The sequence below is a fragment of the Prionailurus bengalensis genome, chromosome C1, assembly GCF_016509475.1.
Source record: "Prionailurus bengalensis isolate Pbe53 chromosome C1, Fcat_Pben_1.1_paternal_pri, whole genome shotgun sequence".
In the NCBI taxonomy this organism is placed as follows: Eukaryota; Metazoa; Chordata; class Mammalia; order Carnivora; family Felidae; genus Prionailurus; species Prionailurus bengalensis.
In genome coordinates this window covers 178768028-178787751 of record NC_057345.1, presented here as the reverse complement: position 1 = coordinate 178787751, position 19724 = coordinate 178768028, and the positions used below count along the sequence as shown (strand labels likewise).

At 44.5% G+C, this 19724-nt stretch overlaps 1 protein-coding gene across 1 annotated transcript in view; it reads left to right on the top strand.

Moving 5' to 3' along the window:
• Positions 1 to 19464, top strand: part of STAT1 (signal transducer and activator of transcription 1) — a 43199-nt gene extending 23735 nt beyond the window's left edge. The window contains exons 12-25 of the mRNA XM_043577332.1: positions 363 to 422; positions 2732 to 2761; positions 2852 to 2945; positions 4051 to 4092; positions 5324 to 5407; positions 5825 to 5923; positions 7273 to 7408; positions 8819 to 8868; positions 9581 to 9675; positions 10479 to 10624; positions 12435 to 12620; positions 13676 to 13751; positions 14646 to 14748; positions 18303 to 19464. Of these exons, the coding sequence (XP_043433267.1) occupies positions 363 to 422; positions 2732 to 2761; positions 2852 to 2945; positions 4051 to 4092; positions 5324 to 5407; positions 5825 to 5923; positions 7273 to 7408; positions 8819 to 8868; positions 9581 to 9675; positions 10479 to 10624; positions 12435 to 12620; positions 13676 to 13751; positions 14646 to 14748; positions 18303 to 18317 (1216 nt within the window). The 3' untranslated portion in view covers positions 18318 to 19464. The remainder of the gene's footprint in view (positions 1 to 362; positions 423 to 2731; positions 2762 to 2851; positions 2946 to 4050; positions 4093 to 5323; positions 5408 to 5824; positions 5924 to 7272; positions 7409 to 8818; positions 8869 to 9580; positions 9676 to 10478; positions 10625 to 12434; positions 12621 to 13675; positions 13752 to 14645; positions 14749 to 18302) is intronic.
• Positions 19465 to 19724: the final 260 nt, after the last annotated feature.

Genomic DNA, 19724 nt, shown 5'->3' with positions numbered 1-19724 from the left:
GCATTTGCAATTTTTCACCCATATAATTGTCCAAAAGTAGAAATCTTGATAAAACCCAGTGTTGGCAAGGCTATATAGGGAAGCAGGTACCCTCACTCACATTTGGTGGGAATGTAAAATCAGTGATGCTTTCTATCAGAATTTAGTGTTACAGTTTTGCCCCAGCAATTCCATAGCTAGGAATTTATTTTGCAAATACAATTAGAAAATATTCCAAGTTGACATATATGAATGTTGATTCTATTGTTTGTAATAACTGGAGGGGGTGAGGATTCGTGAAACCTTCTCCAATAGGGAATTGATATAATAAATAAACTCTAATAATTTTTTAAAGTAATAATGACTTTTATTTTTCGTTCCAGACTGTTGGTGAAATTGCAGGAGCTGAATTATAATTTGAAAGTCAAAGTCTTATTTGATAAGTAAGCTATCTTTAATATTATCTAATATACATATACTATTGAAATGCTGGTTTTGTTAACCAAACATGGATGGATGCACTAGAGCTATTTATAAGTGATCCCAGGAGATTTAAAAAAAAAAAAATTTAAGTTTATATATTTATTTTGAGAGAGTGCACGAGTAGGGTAGGGGCAGAGAGAGGTTGGGAGAGAGAGAATCCCAAACAGGCTCCACGCTGTCAGCATGGAGCCTGATGTAGGGCTCAAACTCGCTAACCATGAGATCATGACTGAGCTGAAATCAAAAGGCAGACACTTAACGAACTGAGCCACCAAGGCGCCCCTAAGTGATCCTAGGAGATGTAAACTGATAGCTCCCATTCTGGACATTGGGAGCTTCCTTTAGAGCTGATAACATGCTGGTGCCTTTTGAGACTATAAGTGAACAAAAGAATGAGTGTATTTTATGCACATGAGTTTGTAATGATCAAGTCTTGCATACTACCCCACCTCCCTCCTAGGCCAGCCCCAGAGGAGGAGAGGCCTGTGATCAAACACAGGCTGAGGATCCTCGAGGCTGCAGTGATTCTGCGGCCAGTTGTGGGGTCGTTTCTGGAATGACGATGACAGCATTTTGCGGGGACTGTGTGGAGCCTGCTGGATCCACCCTTGTCTCTTCTGGGCAGTAGGGACCTGGGAATGGGTGGGGTCTCTCAGAGGGGGTCTAGATGGAGCAGTCCCATCCCATTTTGCCCTTAGACCTTAGACCTGGACTAGCACTGACCTAGCTACTGTCTCCCCTCTCTGCCCCACCCTTGATACATTTAATGTTTTTTGTGTGTAACGTACTGATTTAGCAAGTTTCAAGACCATTTATGATAATCCAGGTTTCCTCTGGTGTTCTAGCTTTCCGCCCTGTAACAATATTCTTTCTTATAGTCTGTGCCCTTGTCTTTCCTGCCATCATCTTTGGTTTCTCTGTGTATCAGCTTTTGCTCCATAACAAATCACCCTGAACCTAGTGGCTTAAAACCCAAAAAGTTATCCTTTCTCTTATTCTGTGAGCAGTAGGTGGTCTTTCTGGGCTGGATCAGCTTGTTTGTTGCTGAGTGGTCCAGCATGGACTTGTTACATGTCTGAGGTCCTGGCTGGGATAACCGAGCCCTTCTCCATGTGGCTCTCAAGGGCAAGCCAGGGCTTTATCGCATAGTGACAGCATCCCAGGTGGGTAAGAAGAGCAGCATGAGAGGCCTGTTGGGGCGAGACTTGGAGCTTGTACAGCATCCCTCCCATCCATTCTATTGGCAAAACCAAGTCAGAGTTGCCTAAAGTTCAAGGGAAATACTCTCAATGTCTTGAAATGAAGTGTGGCAGAGATTTTGTGGCTGTTATGTGTGTTACCACACTGTGGTCTATCTCAGTCTCACTTTTGGTTTGTTACAGCTCTTTTGTCTTTTCTCTCGTTCCAGCTCTGAGTTTTCTTCTTAGCTCTGACAAGGAAGCTTTGTGTCACACTGTTCGTTCCCTTCATTTCAGATTCTTTTTTTCTTTTCTAAAACTGGGGAAAATTGGTCACTCACATAGCTAATGGTGATGGTCATTCACAGAAATGTTGAATTTCTAGTTGAGCTAGGAAAGGAAGCTAACCCATGTAACTGTGAGTGTGCTGATGTTTTCTAATCTGTGCCTACTCCTCACAGATAACATGGGTATTCTGGAACGTGACTGAGTAATCACTAAATTTATATAAGAGGCAAAGTTGCTCAAGATTTAACCTCAGACTTAAAACTTAAACTAGACAGTTTCCCCCAATAATTGACTATTCTTGCACTCTCATAAAAGCATTAAAGATAGTAGAGAATAAAAAGAAGGTTTCTGCTGTCACATTGGAAGTTCCCTTAGTTTTCTAAGAGCAGAGATTGCTCTCTGCTGCCCCAGTGCTTAGCATGGGGCCTCACACCGGGTATGTGATTGCTCAGGACGTAGCCCTAACTGTAGCTGACTTACGTTTATGGAGGGTGTGCTCTGTGCTCTTTTACCCGTTGTCTCTTACCCCTCGCCAAATCCTGTAAGGTTGATGCTGTTGGCACCTCACGGTACGGATGATAAACGTGAGGCCCAGAGAGTTTATCTGCTGCAAGTCCCTCCGCCGCCCTGGGCAGAGTTAGTGGTGGTTGATTGAGGGAGGGAGGGAGCGAGTGAATGAAATGGCAGAAAACCCACAGGTGTAGATTTCGTGTTGGTCTTTTACTTATAGGTATACTTTCATATTTTTGTTAAAGCTCAGTTCAAAATTTAAATATACATATATGACTGTTTTTTTTTTTCAGAGATGTGAACGAGAGAAATACAGTAAAAGGGTATGTCAAGTACTTTGTACTATATTTTACTACCTTTGTTTAATAGTTCTGAGCCTTTTAAGCATCTCTGCTCTGTATATTCTGTTGTAGATTTAGAAAATTCAACATCCTGGGCACACATACAAAAGTGATGAACATGGAGGAATCCACCAACGGAAGTCTGGCCGCCGAATTTCGACACCTGGTAGGGAGACCAGTTTTCCGTGTTTTATGCGGCGTCTGGCTTGCTAGGACTTTATTTCCGGTGCAGTGGCACTCGGTTCATGGTGCGAGGCGGACGGCACCCCCTGGGAGGCGTCCTAGAGTTTGCGGCTGGTGACTTCCCCAGCATGTGGGGGAACCTTTGTTCCTCCTCCTTGCCCCAGGACTGTTCTGTTACTGTGTTCTGCCAGCCTGTCCCCCAGAGATACTTCTTCGGGATGTGGCACTCTCGGTAACACACGCCATATAAATCAGTGTGCGCATAACTTGTCCGTTCTCGGTGCTCTACAACCTTGCTCACTCTAGACTCCTGCAGTTTCCTCGGGATTTAGTACTGCTCCCACATCCTGGCGGCTCCCGGTGAGACCGACCCCAGGAGTCTCTCATCGGCCCAGGATTTGCACCCTTCTTCCTGGTAGTCTTGCCCACAACCACTACCTCCACTGCATTCCTCCAGGGGGTAGGGATCCAGCAGGGGTTGTAAGCAAGCGGTGCCTATCTGCCTGCTTCCCTGGGGAGCAGAGGCTGCCGGTTGTTGTGCAGATGTGTTGGCACTGCGCCCTGTGCGCTCCCTGGGCTGGAACCTGCAGCCTTTTCGTTGGCAACCATTTTGTAAGCCAGCAAACCCATGGTGAGTGAAGCTGGACCTCATAGGAGAGCCTCACTCCAGACTCGGGAGTCTGAGGATGCCCAGAGCTGCTCTCGGGGCTCCAAAATGCTTCCTTAAAACCTCAGGGATTGAAGTCCGTGGGAGGGCAGTCTTAGCTGTGCCCTTAGCCTGAGGACCATGAAACAACTGATGAAGGTTAAGGGGCATCATTTGGAAAAGCTTGTATGGGGGAGGGGAGCAGGATATGATTCCCCGGGATCCTTCCAAACTCTGGTGTTCACATAGTGTCATGTCAGGCTGCTGGAAAAAGACACTTAGGCTCCTGGGCCCACACAAGGGTCATTTCATATCTTGTTCTGCACCCTGAAAATAATTTCACATCCTTTATTCTAAGTCCTGACTTTGGTTTGTTTGTAGATGAAAACAGCAACTGTGACTGTTATCATGCTGTTTACTAAGATGGTTTCTTGTTCTATAGCAACTGAAAGAACAGAAAAATGCTGGCACCAGAACTAATGAGGTGAGTCTTTCTCTGTTGTGAATGGTCTCTAACCAGCAGGTCTGTCCGGGGAGGTTGGCTCAGTACCCCTGGTGGCCGGGGGTCACCTCAAAAAGGGATTCAGACCCAGCAGGGAAGAGCAGTGAGTGAGCTTTGGGACACGGTATATCCGTGGTAGCAGTAAAAACACTGCATTCGTGCTTTATGGTTGTCAGAAGATTTTGCACACGACTCCTGGACCCTCACAGCACAGTGGAACAGGTATAATGGGTTTCTGTGCTACTCACATTTCACAGGCGAAGAAAGTGAATCATGGGAACTTTGTAAGATTTTGCTAAGGGTACCCGGGAATTACTGTCTGAGCTGGAATTAGAGGCTCGTCTGGGGACTCCCATGCTGAAAATGAAGTGTGGCGAGAGGGTTTTCTCTCCATTGCATTCCCTGCCTGGCGGAATGGTCTTTCTGTCAGTTTCCCTTTTAGAGCCGGATCCTCGAGGAATTATATTTGTAATGTAACATTCAGAAATGAACTACAGACAGAGGTTTGGGACGTTTTCAGCCTTTATGCCCACGTAGCACACCATCCTTCCATGCCGTGACCAGTAGTGCTCGTGTGGCAGAGTGGGACAAGCCCCGGCCAGGGCAGTGCAGAGATGTGCTATCTAGCCCTGGTTTTGATCTCTGCTCTCTTTGTGACCTTCTGAGGGCTTAGTTTCTCCTGCAAGCACAGATAGCTGCTGCTCCCCTCTGGTTCTAAGTCATGATGCCTGCATGCGATCGTTTGTAGCAAAACACTTCAAGAACTCTGTTGTATTTCTACCTAAACCAAGGACTCATGACCTGCCAGGCTTTTGCAAATCAGTCCTTCCAGTAAATAATCACACCTGGAACGCACGCTTTCCAGCCCTGTCTGCCTCAGGCTGCAGCGGGGCAGCAGGCAGAGCAGGGCTGAGAGCCAGGAAGCTTCACCTCACAAATAAACCCATCACAAGTTGCTGTTTCCCTATCCACATTTCTTTCTGGTAATCTATAACCCTTGCCATGGTTACAGAAATCTTATCTTTGAGAGAACACTGATATACGATCGTTAGAACTGGGGCATATATTATTGAACATGGGAATTTTTTTCTGAATTGCAGCCAGCTGGGTTCAGGCTTCCTGCTGCCTGTTGCAGTGCGTATTAGGCTCCTGGAATCTGCAGGATGTGTGTGTGAATCACTGTATTCCTTTTTTCTTCCTTGTCTCTTTTAAGGGCCCCCTCATCGTTACAGAAGAGCTTCACTCCCTTAGTTTTGAAACCCAGTTGTGCCAGCCTGGTTTGGTCATTGACCTCGAGGTGAGACTTCGTGCTTCAGACACGGAAAACTTTATTTTTACATTTAACTGTTAGGCGCAGTGTTTGTTCTCAATTTTTGTTTTAGACACATTTACTTAATTGCTAAAAAAAGATGGTGTTTTTCAGCTAATACTACCTTGACATTAATTGAATGGTTCAGGAAGCTGGAGAGCTGAATTCACCTTGAGATGTCCTATGTTGATTTTTTTATACAAAGCACGGAGACTTGTTTCTTAACTGAAAGATCTAACAAAAATAAACTATGAACAAAAGAAGTTAGCTTTACATTTTTAGTTTTCAAATATAAAATACGTGCAAATTTACAAGTAATCCCTTGGTTGGTTTTGAGCTTACACAGCAGTCTGAAGGTGATATTTCTGTGATTCTGACGATTTCAAGGTCTTTGTCATCTTTTAGACGACCTCTTTGCCCATCGTGGTGATCTCCAATGTCAGCCAGCTCCCGAGTGGCTGGGCCTCCATCCTGTGGTACAACATGCTGGTGACAGAACCCAGGGTATGGAATACACGCCTGCTTTTGTATAGATGTTAACCGAAGACCCCAGGGTCTAGCTTCTGTGCATCTCAAAGAGTCCCTGAAGACCAGATGTTGAGAGAAAAGTGACATAACTGGAGTGACATTGTTAGGGATCTTGAGTAATTCTGGATTAGGGAAGCATGTATATGTATTAGAAATGAGAATTATGGTTTTCCTTCTATGTGAATAAGCTCAGGCAATAGATTTCTTACAACTTTTACTGGGGAAGAGCTCATTTATTGCTTTTATTTTTTAAAAATGTATACATCTGCTAAACAAGCATGCTTCATTCATTTTTTTTTTCTTTTACGCATGCTCCATTCTAAAGTGGATAGTCACTGTTGATTAATTATGGTTGATTCTTGTTATTCCTTGCGCTTACATTCTTTTTTTTTTTAATATAATTTATTGTCAAGTTAGCTAACATACAGTGTATACAGTGTGCTTTTGCCTTCGGGGATAGATTCCCACGATTCATCACTTACATACAACACCCAGTGCTCCTCCCCAGAGTGCCCTCTTCCATGCCCATCACCCATTTTCCCCTCTTCCCCCGATCCATCAACCCTCAGTTTGTTCTCTATATTTAAGAGTCTCTTATATAATGCGCTTACATTCTTTAAAGTCACCGTGAACACTGAATTAGCAAATACTGAGCAATTGCTACTGAGCTGCTCAACGCATGGCCTTGTTGCTGTGTGTTTCCTGTTGAAAGACACCTTCCTAATGTATTTGTTGTCTTATTAATATTGAACTCACGGCCAACAGCACTCTGACTCATGCCTGAACAAAGCTCCTCTAGCACATGTGTTTTCTCCATACAGGTGTATTGTGGCCATCTTGCAGTTAGAACAGCAGACAGCACTTCAGCACTATACTTGGGACCATTTTAAAAATGAAATTTTTAAAAACCAAAAAAACCCACAAAAAGGCAAAAAACATGGCACTAAATAGACCTCAAAAAGGACACTTGCTTATGGCATAAGAGCTGAAACAAGAAGGCAGTTGCTCTGTTTGATAAGTGTTGCTTTGTCTGACCTCTCCTGGAAACATACGTGTTGGGGACTCAAATCTTTCTACTCATTGATATGTCCACCCATTCACAAATGAGCCCAGAAGTGCCGTGAGTAATGATTTGGGGGTTAAAGTAACTTTGAATGAGTAGGTTGAATTCACAAATGTGAATCTGCAAATAACAAGAATCAACTGTGTTTCTCTTCTGTGAAAACTGTGTGTCACAGAAACCAGAACTGAACTTTGAGACAGATCCATGTTTTAGTGCCTTGCTTATGACCACTGACCTTACCTTTTGGGTGTTTTCTCTCCAGAATCTGTCCTTCTTCCTGAACCCGCCCTGTGCACGATGGTCTCAGCTTTCAGAGGTGCTGAGTTGGCAGTTTTCTTCTGTCACCAAAAGAGGTCTCAATGTGGACCAGCTGAACATGCTGGGAGAGAAGCTACTTGGTATGAACTTTTTATGTATATAAAAAGTGAAATTTATAAAAATATCTCAATTTGTTCTTTTTCCCTCTTTGCTGTCTATTTTGTTCAAGATAGAAGAGTGTCAAAAAAAAAATGTGTGGGCTTTTCCAGCTGCAGCTTATTATAGCTAAATGAGAACTATAGCTCACCTTGGAAGGACGTATAGATCTGATAAAAGACTTAAATGAATCATTTCCTGATTATCTCATATTAACATTTCTGAGCAGGTTTCCTAAGGGAAATATTTTTGAATTACGTAAAATACATTAGTTGTGGCTAAAAGAAGTTCCTTGATAAGAAAGATGAAGTCTTATTAACCTTGGGGAGAAAAAATGCCAAGTACCCAGCATGGTAAGAATAATAAGTAAGGTCCTGGGGCCACCCACCGCATAGCATACACCCAAGACTCTTGCCTCAGGTGGCCCAGGTACATGGAGACACTGTCCACATCAGGATGAAATCCTTGAGCAGCAGTTTTGCGTGATTGGCAGTATCCAGCCATGATAGATGATTCTCTTTCAGGAGCTAATATCATGAATTTATTAGTCTTCCACATAAGGCAATCCGAGACCTGCTAGTCTCAAGGTCAAATCTTGGATGAATGGGACTATCTGAACTATTTCTTTAAAAATCCATAGGCAGCTTTTTTCCAGACTTGCTTTCTGTACAGGAGAATTGTGTGTATTGCAAATACCAGTAGACTTCCTAACTGCGTAGCTCTCAGCAGTGCCTTCTCGTGGCCATGTAACTGTCACAGTGGGGTCTTACACTATTTAAGAAGATGTAAGAAATTACATTGCTCCATTTCCTTATTTGGTGTGAATTAAGACTTATCATTTCTGCCTATAAAGGCTTATTTGTGGTTCTCTGCAAAGAGAGGTGATGGGTTCACCACCTTGTACAGCCTTGGCTGCTTTAATTCATGTAGCTGGCAACCTCTAGGCTTCCTTCCCCCTCATTTCTCTCCCTTGACTTTTGATTTGCGTCAGCCTCCCGAGTCCATGTCCCATCTGGAGGAGGGCCGAGAGAAGTGCCAAATGATATCCAAGATAAGCTTGAAAAGCCAAGTGTCAGTTAAATAGATCACCTAGGGGTGATCTTGGTCTTAGTTAGAAGTTTGAGCGAGCTCTGGAGGACCACTGGGAGAGGAGCCTGCTGAGGAAGGAGGAGGCAGTGGGAGAGGATACTGCACTGAGAGGGACGACTGAGGCTTCTCCAGAAAGCATAGTTGATTAGCATTAATGTGTCTGAGAATATCAACCGCGTACATACAGTCTTCCTCTTTGGGGTGTTGGCTCTTTTCTTTGAAAGGAAATACAAGAGCTATCAGTGTAACCAAAGCTTCAGAATCAGTGTTTTGTTTCCTGAAACAGCTTATTTTTATTTGGCTAGGTCCTAATGCTGGCCCCGATGGTCTCATTCCGTGGACGAGGTTCTGTAAGGTGGGTGCCCTTGGGTCGTACCCTCTCTGAGTGCTCGCTCCCTGTTGAGGTTCTCGTAGTTTTTGCTGTGGTAGTGATTTAACTGTGTGCTTATTTTGGCATGTTTGTCTCTGGCCCATGGAACCCCTTGGGCAAGTTGTTTACTTTCCTTCAGTGGAGAAGGTCAGTCTCCAAGTGTGAGTCGGACAGGAAGGGCCTGTGTGTGTGATAACATTCTTTCATATCTGAAATGAGTCTTGTGTTTACTCACACGGATACCTTGCCTGGCAGCATTTTAGCCCCGTTCATGAGAAATGTGTGCTCTGTGCCGGATTGCACAGCCTGATGGGCCAGATGAGTTTCCCCAACCCTGCTCAAGCAGAGGGACCAGTTGAAGGGAATAATCAGACCCCATGGGGGTCACCAGACGGTGCTGACAAGCTCAGGCTACTGCAGTTTACTAGTACGAGGGCAGCTTTTGTTCTGCGTTCACCCTGGAGGTCATTCCCTGGCTGGTTCGCTGCAGTTTAGAGAGGGAAGCAGAACCTGGCCCAGGAAATAGCCTGGTGTCTGCAAGCTGATAAGGGGAGGGGTGGCTCTGGAGGGGACAGCGTTAGTTTTGGCAGCTGGGCAGGCTTTGCAAATTAAAATCCAATCTGATGGTGGGAAGAGGCCTGGTAAGTCACTATTTTGAATTTCCTTGTTCCTAATGTGTGCGTTTGTACACTTGCAGGAAAATATAAATGACAAAAATTTTCCTTTCTGGCTTTGGATTGAAAGCATCCTTGAACTCATTAAAAAACACCTGCTCTCTCTCTGGAATGATGGGTAAGGGCCACGGATAGATGTATTTTTGAAACCTATTTTTAGCACACACTTCCTTACTGTAAGGCTGAGACAGGCCTGACCTGGACAGACCTCATTATTTGACAAGACTGGTGTGCATCTCACAGAAATGGATGCTTCCAGGCCATCCCTTCAGGGCTTCATGATAGTGGAACCTCATCAGATTAAACTTAATGCATATGCATAGTATTATGCATATGTATTTTTAACATTTAATTAAAAACGTTTTAGTGCCATTCATGCATTCACTCATTTAACAGAATTTCTTAAGTACCTATGTACCATATTGCCCTTAGGAAAGAAGAAAAACTTTTTTAGCTTGGTGAGTTGTTTTTATCGAACTTATTCCACGGTCAGTTGATGCTTCAACAAAGGCTTTAACTTGGTCAGAAGTGCTAGAACATAGAAATATATTGTTTGAATTTTTCTCTCCAGTATATAAGATGCAGAAATTCAGACATTTTCATGGCCTGTAAAAATCATCAAGTGAAAAAAAGGTCATCAGATAAACATAAAAGGCTCATTAATCCAGCAAATATTTATTGATCATCTGTCGCATCCTATTGGCACTGTGTTAATGATTTTTTTAGACTTAAGCATACAAGTATCTAAGTGAAATACATCCCCAAGTGTCAATTAAATAGGTTTTAAAACATCTAAAATACACATTTTTATCCTATGTTCTTTTGTCAAGTTTCAGTAATCTAGTTCACTTGTAAGTTTGCATGAAAATTCAAAACCTGGCTGAATTTCAGAGTACTTCCTCAATCTGTTTGCGCACCCAGGTGTATCGTGGGCTTTATCAGCAAGGAGCGAGAGCGTGCCCTGCTGAAGGATCAGCAGCCAGGGACGTTCCTGCTGCGGTTCAGTGAGAGCTGCCGGGAAGGGGCCATCACGTTCACGTGGGTGGAGCGGTCCCAGAACGGAGGGGGTAAGTGAGGGCCTGTGCCTCCATTAGCACCATGCGCGTGAAAGTCCTTCCTCATCGCTGCAAATCAACTTGTACAAATAATGAGCTTTTGACATAAAATTACAGATCCTACACTTACCCCCTACTGAGCCTCCCAGATAGGATTTAATACATTGCCTTGAATATTTGTGATTCACTGCCTGGGACGTACTGTGGAAATGATGGTTTTTAAAGGACAAGGCCAGGAGTGCCTGGGTGGCTCAGTTGGTTAAGTGTCCGACTTCGGCTCAGGTCATGATCTCGTAGCTAGTGATTCAAGTCCTGCATTGGGCTCTGTGCTAACAGTTCACAGCCTGGAGCCTGCTTTGGATTCTGTGTCTGCCTCTCTCTCTGCCCCTCCTCTGCTTGCTCTCTGTCAAAAATGAATAAACATTTTTTTTTAAATAATAAATAAAAGACCGGGCCAGGTTCTTCTCTTTTCGTCAGGGTTGTTATCTGTAGATGAAGGATGTGAGTCAGCATGACTGGCAACCAGTTTTGGGAGGAAACCCACTTTGTACAGGCACATGCTTCCAGACTCGCTGTGGGGGATCCCATGTGGGAGCACACCTGCAGGCAGGCTCTGTGAGGGGTCCTGGGGACTGGGTGCAGCCCTCCACTCTGCCTTCAAACAGAGCAAGTGCAAGTTCGTCTTTGCTCTGCCTTGGGTTTCTGTGGCTAAAAGGCCCCGAACACCTTCGCATTATGGAACAGGTTTCTGGGGAGGAGGCTGAACAGCAGAGATGGAGAATGACAGAGACAAAATGGTTCCTTTTCTCAGTTGCTTATAGTTTGCTGTATTTGAGGGACTGGAGGAGAAACTGATTTGTTCCAATGTCTCTTCTGCTTTCAGTGGAAGGATGCAACAAGATGGGATACTTTTCTTGTTCTGTTTTTTTTTTTTTTTTTTCTCCAAATAAAAATACAGGAAAGCTGGGATTAGGGCACAGTGTAGGCAGTAGACGTTAGAAGCTGCCTTTTCACCTTGTCTGCAGGTAGTGCCTTTCGTCAGCTGACTGAGGGATGGAACTAGCAAAGCAGGCATGGAGGAGGACATCCTTGGCAACCAGAAAGCCTAAGCAGGCCAGCACCAGCTAGCGAGCTTTAGGGTGCCTGCGTAGTCTGAAGTTGTAGAACAGAGCCCCCATAGCACCTGACCAGCAGCCCCTGGAATGTGTGCACCCAGAAGCGAGCTTCTGGATCCGTTAGGAAGCAGGATTCAAATGAAGTCTGCGAATAAGTCCACGAGTGAATTAAACTGGTTTATTACAGTAAGGATTAGAAGAAAAAGTAGTAAATAGGGTCTTTTTTTTATTTGTTTAAAAAATTGTTTTCCATGTATTGGCATCATTTATTTCAATAAAAAAATTCATTTTCCAGTCTGAAAAGAAAAACAACCAGAAAGTGAAATTGTTTTTTATTAACTTACTCTGTGACTTGAGCCAAGGTGGCCAAATTAGTATTTATTTTTCTGCCTGTGGTTGGATGCATCATGAAAGATTCAGGCTGCTAAAGATGTTTAATAATCCTCTCCTTGCCAGGTTTACAAGTTGCACCAAATGATGACAAATGCAGTGTTGTTGCATTACTAGCAAGTAAATGGCTGCCTTTATTTTTCCTGTTTCTAAGAAAGGATTATAATTTAGAAATAGAGGGGCGTACTGTATTGTAAATCCTCTACTGTGCTTAGTTCTAACCAGGTTCACTCACATCCACAAACTCTGCAATGTGTTGTTTCTCTCCTCTAGTGTTTTGGGATAGTCCGTGGGACTCACTGAGCTCTTCTTTTCAGAACCTTACTTCCACGCAGTGGAACCCTACACGAAGAAAGAACTTTCTGCTGTTACTTTCCCTGATATTATTCGCAATTACAAAGTCATGGCTGCTGAAAATATTCCAGAGAATCCCCTGAAGTATCTGTATCCAAATATTGATAAGGACCATGCCTTTGGGAAATACTACTCCAGGCCAAAGGAAGGTATGTGGGGAAAGCATGTAATCATTGCCCTGATGAGCAATAGCACAGTTCAGTCATTCCTGGTGCCTATGTTCTCATTTTATTGTTAATCCAAAGGTTTGCTAGAAACAGGGTTTAATAACACACACTGCTCTTACCTTCCTGTAAGTACACGGTGCCTGCATAGACTTCACCCACGCCCTGTCATTAACCCAGAACTTTCTTTTGAATCGTTGCAAGCAGGCTTTCCAAAGATGGTATAAACGCAGCATAGTTGAAACATGTTATTTGGTCTGATATGGATAGTAAGAAATGAACAAATAACGTCTTATTTTAAGGGGTGTCGAAAAAGTCCATTTTGGTCTTGTGTATTTGTTACACTGTTACCTTTTCTACATGGAAAGAGGTGAATGGCAGGAACACCATGGCCAACTCATTTATTACCAGGCTGTTCCTGTAAAATTAGGGAACTAAGGCCCAGGAGAAGGAAAACAGTTCATTCAAGGTAATCCAGTTAATCTATTAGATCGTATTATTTCTAGTGATTATTGTTAAGAGCACACCTAGGCTTAGAACACAGGTCACCTGCTTCTCCATCTTCACTGAATTGCATTTCAGAACGTTCAAGTTAGACTGATCTGGTTTGGAACATGCCAACAAATTTTATTACATTTTAGAAGCCGGCATCTCAATATTAGCGCAATTGCTTTGGGAAGAAGATGCCCCCAGCTTCACCTTGACAGCTGTGTGTATCACACCAGCCAGGCCAGGACCAGAACACCAGACAGAACTTCACACGTCTGGGGCTCCAACTCCTGTGGGATGTCAAGCCTGGGAAGGAGAAACCTCTCAGCTTGACTTCTGTACCGAGCTCCCCTCCCTTCCCTTTGACTTGCTCCTACATTCCCCCCCAGGATTTCAGGTGACCCAGGCAGGGAAGTCACAACCCCTTAAAGTTACGGCACTCTAACCTGACTGTCAAGAAAAATGGTAAAACTTTCATGAAAGAATGTTGACCATCTGTTGTTGTGTGAGGTCTGCTAACGGAAAGCTGTACCCGATGTGTTTGCTTCCAGCTCCAGAACCAATGGAACTTGATGGCCCTAAAGGAACTGGATACATCAAGACTGAATTGATTTCTGTGTCTGAAGTGTAAGTGAACACAGAAGAGTGCCATGTTTAAACACCTCAATCCAGCCCTGCTCCTGGCTGGGGCCTGGTGAAGATGCTTGTACTTTGCTTTTTCGTTGTAATTGCTGCTGCTGCCGCCACGGTCGGACTTGTTGGAAAGATCCTAAATAGAGATCCCGGTGTCACTGCCTATCAGAATTAAACTGCCTTTATAAACAAACAAAAAAAGAAAAGAAAAGAAAACCACCCAAGTTTGTTTTTAAGGTTTATAAGTTCCCTCCAAACTGATACTTTGAAAAAGTATAAATAAAATGAACAAAAATTGATCAGAGTGGGAAAGTAGTTTTTTTCAATTGAGGAAAGGCCAAAGTGATGATTGAGATACACTTTTTCCGCTTGCTTTTATTTTGTTGTTTCATTTTGTAAAAGGTAGAAAAAAATTTGGAAAAGTCATTGTCAGTTATTTGGCCTGCAGCACTGTCTTGGGGTGAATGGATGTAGCCTTCATGTAAAAACACTCTGGAGCAGCTTTATCTGCATACAAACCTCAAGGTAGGGATGAGGGACTCCCCAGACATTTCTCTGGTGCCTCTGGGGCCACGGGCCGCCCCGAGGCATCATCCTCTCAGGGTGACACCCCGCACACGCTCCCACACAGGTCCAACCAGGCAGAAGCGGCACAGGGTCCAGTCTGGCTATTTCCCACTCACATCTCTAGAGTCCCGTACGTTTCCCAAGGGGCTGGGCTGGGGACGCGAACCTCCCGCGATCCGTGCTTTTCCCGACGTACCGTCCGAGTGTACGCACTCAGCTGAACTGAAAGTGTCCAGTGATGATTCCGTCGCAGGCCAAGGATGAGGTGTCCCAGTGTGCCTCTAGACGTTAACATCTCCTTCTCCTTTCTCCCCGTTTTAGTCATCCTTCTCGACTTCAGACCACAGACAATCTTCTCCCCATGTCTCCTGAGGAGTTTGACGAGGTGTCTCGGATAGTGGGTCCTGTAGAATTCGACACTATGGTGAGTACCCGCGAGGGTGTTCTCCGCGCCCCCGGACCGCGTGCTCTGTGAGGCTGGGAGGGCACCCGCAGACCCCTGGCTTGTCCGCTGCATGCTGGAAGGAGCCTCTGCCAGCCAGGGCACTTTCTAGATCCGCGTGACGCGTCGGAGCCTGGTGTGCTTACACGGGCCACGTGGTCCCCGGGAGCCTTGTTCCCGGTGCTCTCTGCCCTTCCGAGAACCAAATGGCATCTCAGATATTTAAAAGTTCCCCTTCTGCCCTTCCAAGTTGTCCTTGTAAAGTTCTTCATATATTAAGGAGCTAAGACTTCTCTGGTAAGAAACCGTTCTCCTCCGGCCTGTTACTTCAGCGCTATGTCTGGGTAAAGAAGTGCCGTTTTTCTTAAGGGAGAGGACTGGCCCTTGGTGGCTACGATAATGACAGACGCCTCACCAGCAGCGATGAAACGGCTTCACCTGCTTCACACTTGAGAGCTAATCTGTACGGCTCGCCCCTGCCAGGAATAGATGGTTCCAGGAGTGACAGAGTTATGAGTGCCATGACCACAATAGGAACAGGGCTGTCCACAATAGAGAGGATCTCCCTCTGGGAGAGTGTTTCAGTAAATCAAATAGTATTGTTTGCCTGTCAGACTGAAATCCTTCCTCCTAAAGCCTTTTTTCAGTTGGCTGGAATTTTGCTGATGGTGTTTAATTTTAAGCTCTTTCCCACATGAAGCGATTCCAGTGTGTTTTTAAACATGTGTTTAATCCTTTAAAAAACTCCTCTCTGAGTTATTGCTATCATTTCTTCATCACTGTGTACCTGGGGCCTGCATAGACCGTGTGCTCAGTAACGAGGGAGGGGGTCAGGGAAGGCAAAGGGGAGCGGGGCAGAGGGGCCGCTGTTCAGATGCCCAGGGTCATTCAGCCACGTGTTCAGGGAATGCGTGTGTGTGACCGTAGCACCTGTTTGGAGTCAAGTTTCTGGAATGTAACTTTTTTCTTGGTCCTTTTTTCTCACCTGAAGAAGCACGGGATAAAATCTTCAGGGATTGTAATTTCTTACACCTTCCTGATTGTTGAGAATGACAAAAAGTCACTTCTGTTCCTGTTGGCATGTGTAAAATGAACCTTTTATATGTGCGAGGATGCACCCTCTGTTGGAAGGTATCCCCCGACTCTGCTAAAAAGTGCCTTATGAGCCTGACACAGAAATGGAACAATATGTAGAAAGCCCTGTTCCAAGGATGTACCATCTGTTGGTGGCACCACAAAATGGCAGATCTTCTTTTGCACCCTCTTTGTTGTTCCTATGCAAGTTACATTATCATCGTGACCATCATTAATAGGTGACACTTACTAAGCACTTACTGTGTACCGGGCACTCCACAGGTAGGAACTTACTCAGTCTTCACAACCACCTTCCGAGTTAGGTGTTATTGTTATTCTCACTTTTACAGTGTGGTAAAGAGCCACCCCACTCCCCAAAACTGTATAACTTGACTAAGATCAAACAGCTAGTGAATGATGGCATGAATATTTGAATCCACCTGATGTGTCTCTAGTGTGCATGCTCTTGTCCACTCTCCTGGAATGCCTCCCAGAAAAAGCAGAGCTTTGTTTCATTCAAAACATCCACCATAGAAAAGCTGTTTGCACAGGACTGAGTAGGTTTTGGGTGAGAGGCCTGTGTTTGGGATTTGGAAGTCAGAGCTCCAACTCTGTCATCACCATTATTCCCCTTGACCTTGAGAAAATAAGATGGATTAGTTGCCCCACTCTGTGCAAGCAGTGTGACTGCTTTCTCTCTGCTCTTGGAATGATACTGTCAGAGCAATTTAAATACTCTCAATAAATGCCAGGAAATGGTTTTATGGTTTCTGGATGACCCCCCATGGCCATTCCATGCCATTCCAGATGATTTCCTTCATTCCATTTGTAGGGGGAAATAAACCTATTTTATGCGCGTGCATGCGTGCGCACACACACACACACACACACACACACACACCCCTCCAGACTAAATCTTCAGAAGACCAAAAGAGCTAGAAGAGGCTATAATATGGGCATGGCACTGGCTAGACAAAATAAGAATTGGATTACTCTCCAAATTTTGTCTCACATCATCTGTCCTCAACCGTGGCCACGATTTCCATTCAGCGTCTCCTGGCGTGAGGGCAGATGCTCCGAAACGGAGCTCCCTCTCTGAGAGCTGGCTCTTTCCGCCACGTCTGGAGGCGGCAGCTCTGGACTATGGTCAGGAACAGGAGCGGTGCAGGCTCCGGAGGAAATTGTCCAAGAGAGACAGAGAACCAGTGTTTTCTGCAGGATGACTTATTTGTTTAGTCTGGATTTCCTGTACAATAAACTTTTTCCTCTGGGACTACATGAGAAACAGTCTACTCTCCTAGAGGCCTCTGGTCAAAGCTGACAAGTACAACAGGAACATTGGTTAATCATCTGCTATTTCCCATCTACCACACTAGGTATTGCACATGTTACCTGATTTATTCCTCTCAGCGTACCTTTATGCTTAACAGTTTAGTCTTGTGGGGTTTTTTTTTAACGTTTATTTATTTTTGAGAGAATAGAGAGAGGGAGAGAGAAAGAGAGAGAGTAGGGGAGGGGCGGAGAGAGAGAGGGACACAGAATCCAAAGCAGGCTCCGGGCTCTGAGCTGTCAGCACAGAGTCCCACATGGGGCTTGAACCATGAGATCATGACCTGAGCCAAAGTCAGATGCTTAACCGGCTGAGCCACTCAGGCACCCCTAGTCCTGTGTTTCTGTCGGTATTCTGGGCCCCACATGATTTCCTCGTGTTGGGTGGCGTGGCTGTTGTAGAACGTTCAGCAGCATCCCTGGCCTCTACCCACTAGTTGTGGGTCGTGACACACCCAGTCATGACCATCATGAATGTCTTCAGACATTGCCAGAGGACAGAGTCATCCCCAGCGGAGAGCGCCTGGCCTAAGGGGAGAGCCCAGCATGGAGCTGAGATGGAGGTCAGTGGCAGGCTGGTGTTCTTTGGGTGAGCAGCATACTGCCTACAGGGGCCCCATTCAGTGCAGCTGGCCAGGCGGCACTGCCGGAAGAGGCGAAGGGACTCCTAATAATTCTGCTTCTCTAGTGTGTGCCTGAAAGACATTCATTTATCATTCCTACTGCGTGGCCTTTAAGGAGATTCACCACCTCCCCCACATCCCGTCCTCCCTCTGGCATAGCGCGCAGCGTTGCCTCACCCGTTTTTACACGAGCAGATTTGCCACGTTGCTCTGCCCCCAGACTTGCACAACAGCAGAAAGCTTTATGTGGCCTGGACGAACTGACAGAATTAAGCCGGCAGGCTGCAGAGGAATAATCCATCAGCTTAGATAAAAAAGGTCTCGATTAGTCCAGGAAAAAGGGTGCATAGCACATGCTGAAGGCCCTCTAATTCCATGGTGGTTATTTGCTGTTCAAAGTGTCTTCCTGCTTGCTACCCCACTGTAGAACAGACAAGGGGTGTTAAATAAATGAATCTGCATTTCATGAGAGCAGTGTAATAAACTTAACCACATTTTATCTTTTCACAGATGAATGCAGTGTAGACCATGAATTTTTCTCATCTTCTCTGGCGACATTTTTCCTTCCCATCTGTGATTTCCTCCTGCTACTCTGTTCCTTCACATCCTGTGTTTCTAGGGAAATGAAACAAAGGTGAACAAATTTGCTGCAACCTGTTGATAGCAAGTGGATTTTTCCCTAATTTCACAAACGTCTGTTACTCTGAAGGGCTTCATGCATCTTATGAAAGGTAAAATTGAAAGGCCCTCCCCATAGAGTGGGTTTTAGAAATGAAAAATATCCAGATAACACTGAAAACATGAGGACTAGAATGAGAATCCTTTGGGAAAAGGGAGAGGGGGGTGGTGGCTTAGTAGCATTTAGTAAATGCTGTGCACAAAGTCCATGCCCAGCTGTTACAGGTTGTTGGATAGATCACATGGTCATATAGGAACTTCTTGATGTAGGATTGGCACACTCCTATTCTGGAGAATTCTTATTTGTTCCCTCTGCTTTAAATATGGCTGGACGTTTTCCATTGGTTTACGTATGGAATAGTTCAGAGCTAAGTTGAGTAGAAGTACATAAACTGTTTATCAAAGGTAGCCATCCTGTATCTAGAGGCAGGGATACAAGCTGTGTTCTTCCACACTAGCCATTTAAAGCTAAAAGCAAATTCTCTCTCTTGGGAGAATTTGCTTTTCTGTTTGTTATGGCATGATGTTACTGGCTAGTATCAGTAGAAGGAAATATATTTTCCAAATTCATAAGTAGTTTTTTTCTGTTTAAACCTTAATATCCAAAGCTGCCTATCTCCTGCCTTTATCATGGTCCCTAGTAAATGAAATTGTCTTCCCACTTCTATTCAAGGGAGCCAGGCTGTTAACAACAGCTCTCTCAAGGCAAAATCCTGTTTTTATGCAAAAAGTTGAAGTTAAGACCAACTCAGAAATTTAATTCACTGTTTCTTAAATGGGTTAATTTGTCTTTATTGTTATTAGTTGGTATTTAGTCTTAGGCATAAACTTTTCAAATCTGGAAGAAAAAATAGTAATTGACAAATAATTAACCAGAGATAATATGAGAATCAAATCATTTGAAAACTCGTCCTGTGTAACTGCATTGAGAATTGCATGTTTTTCACTGATAAATGTGTGTCTCTGACAAATACATTTGCAAATGGTTCCATTATCTCTCCTGTGCTTTTTCTAGACTGCTTTCTGATGTTTTGTGAAGTGTGTTTTGTCATTTACCATCTTTCTTCACCTGCACTGACACAGGTCAGTGGTTGAGCAGGGCGGGTCTGACAGGCTCCTCCGGATAACTCTCACACACTGCTGGCTTTGTAGCCGGGCCCTCATTTCCCCCGCTGTCACCACCACAGTTACACTGTTGTGTGCAAATGCCATATTGTTCTGGGGGGGGACGAAGTTTCTTGAAGTCTATTTTTA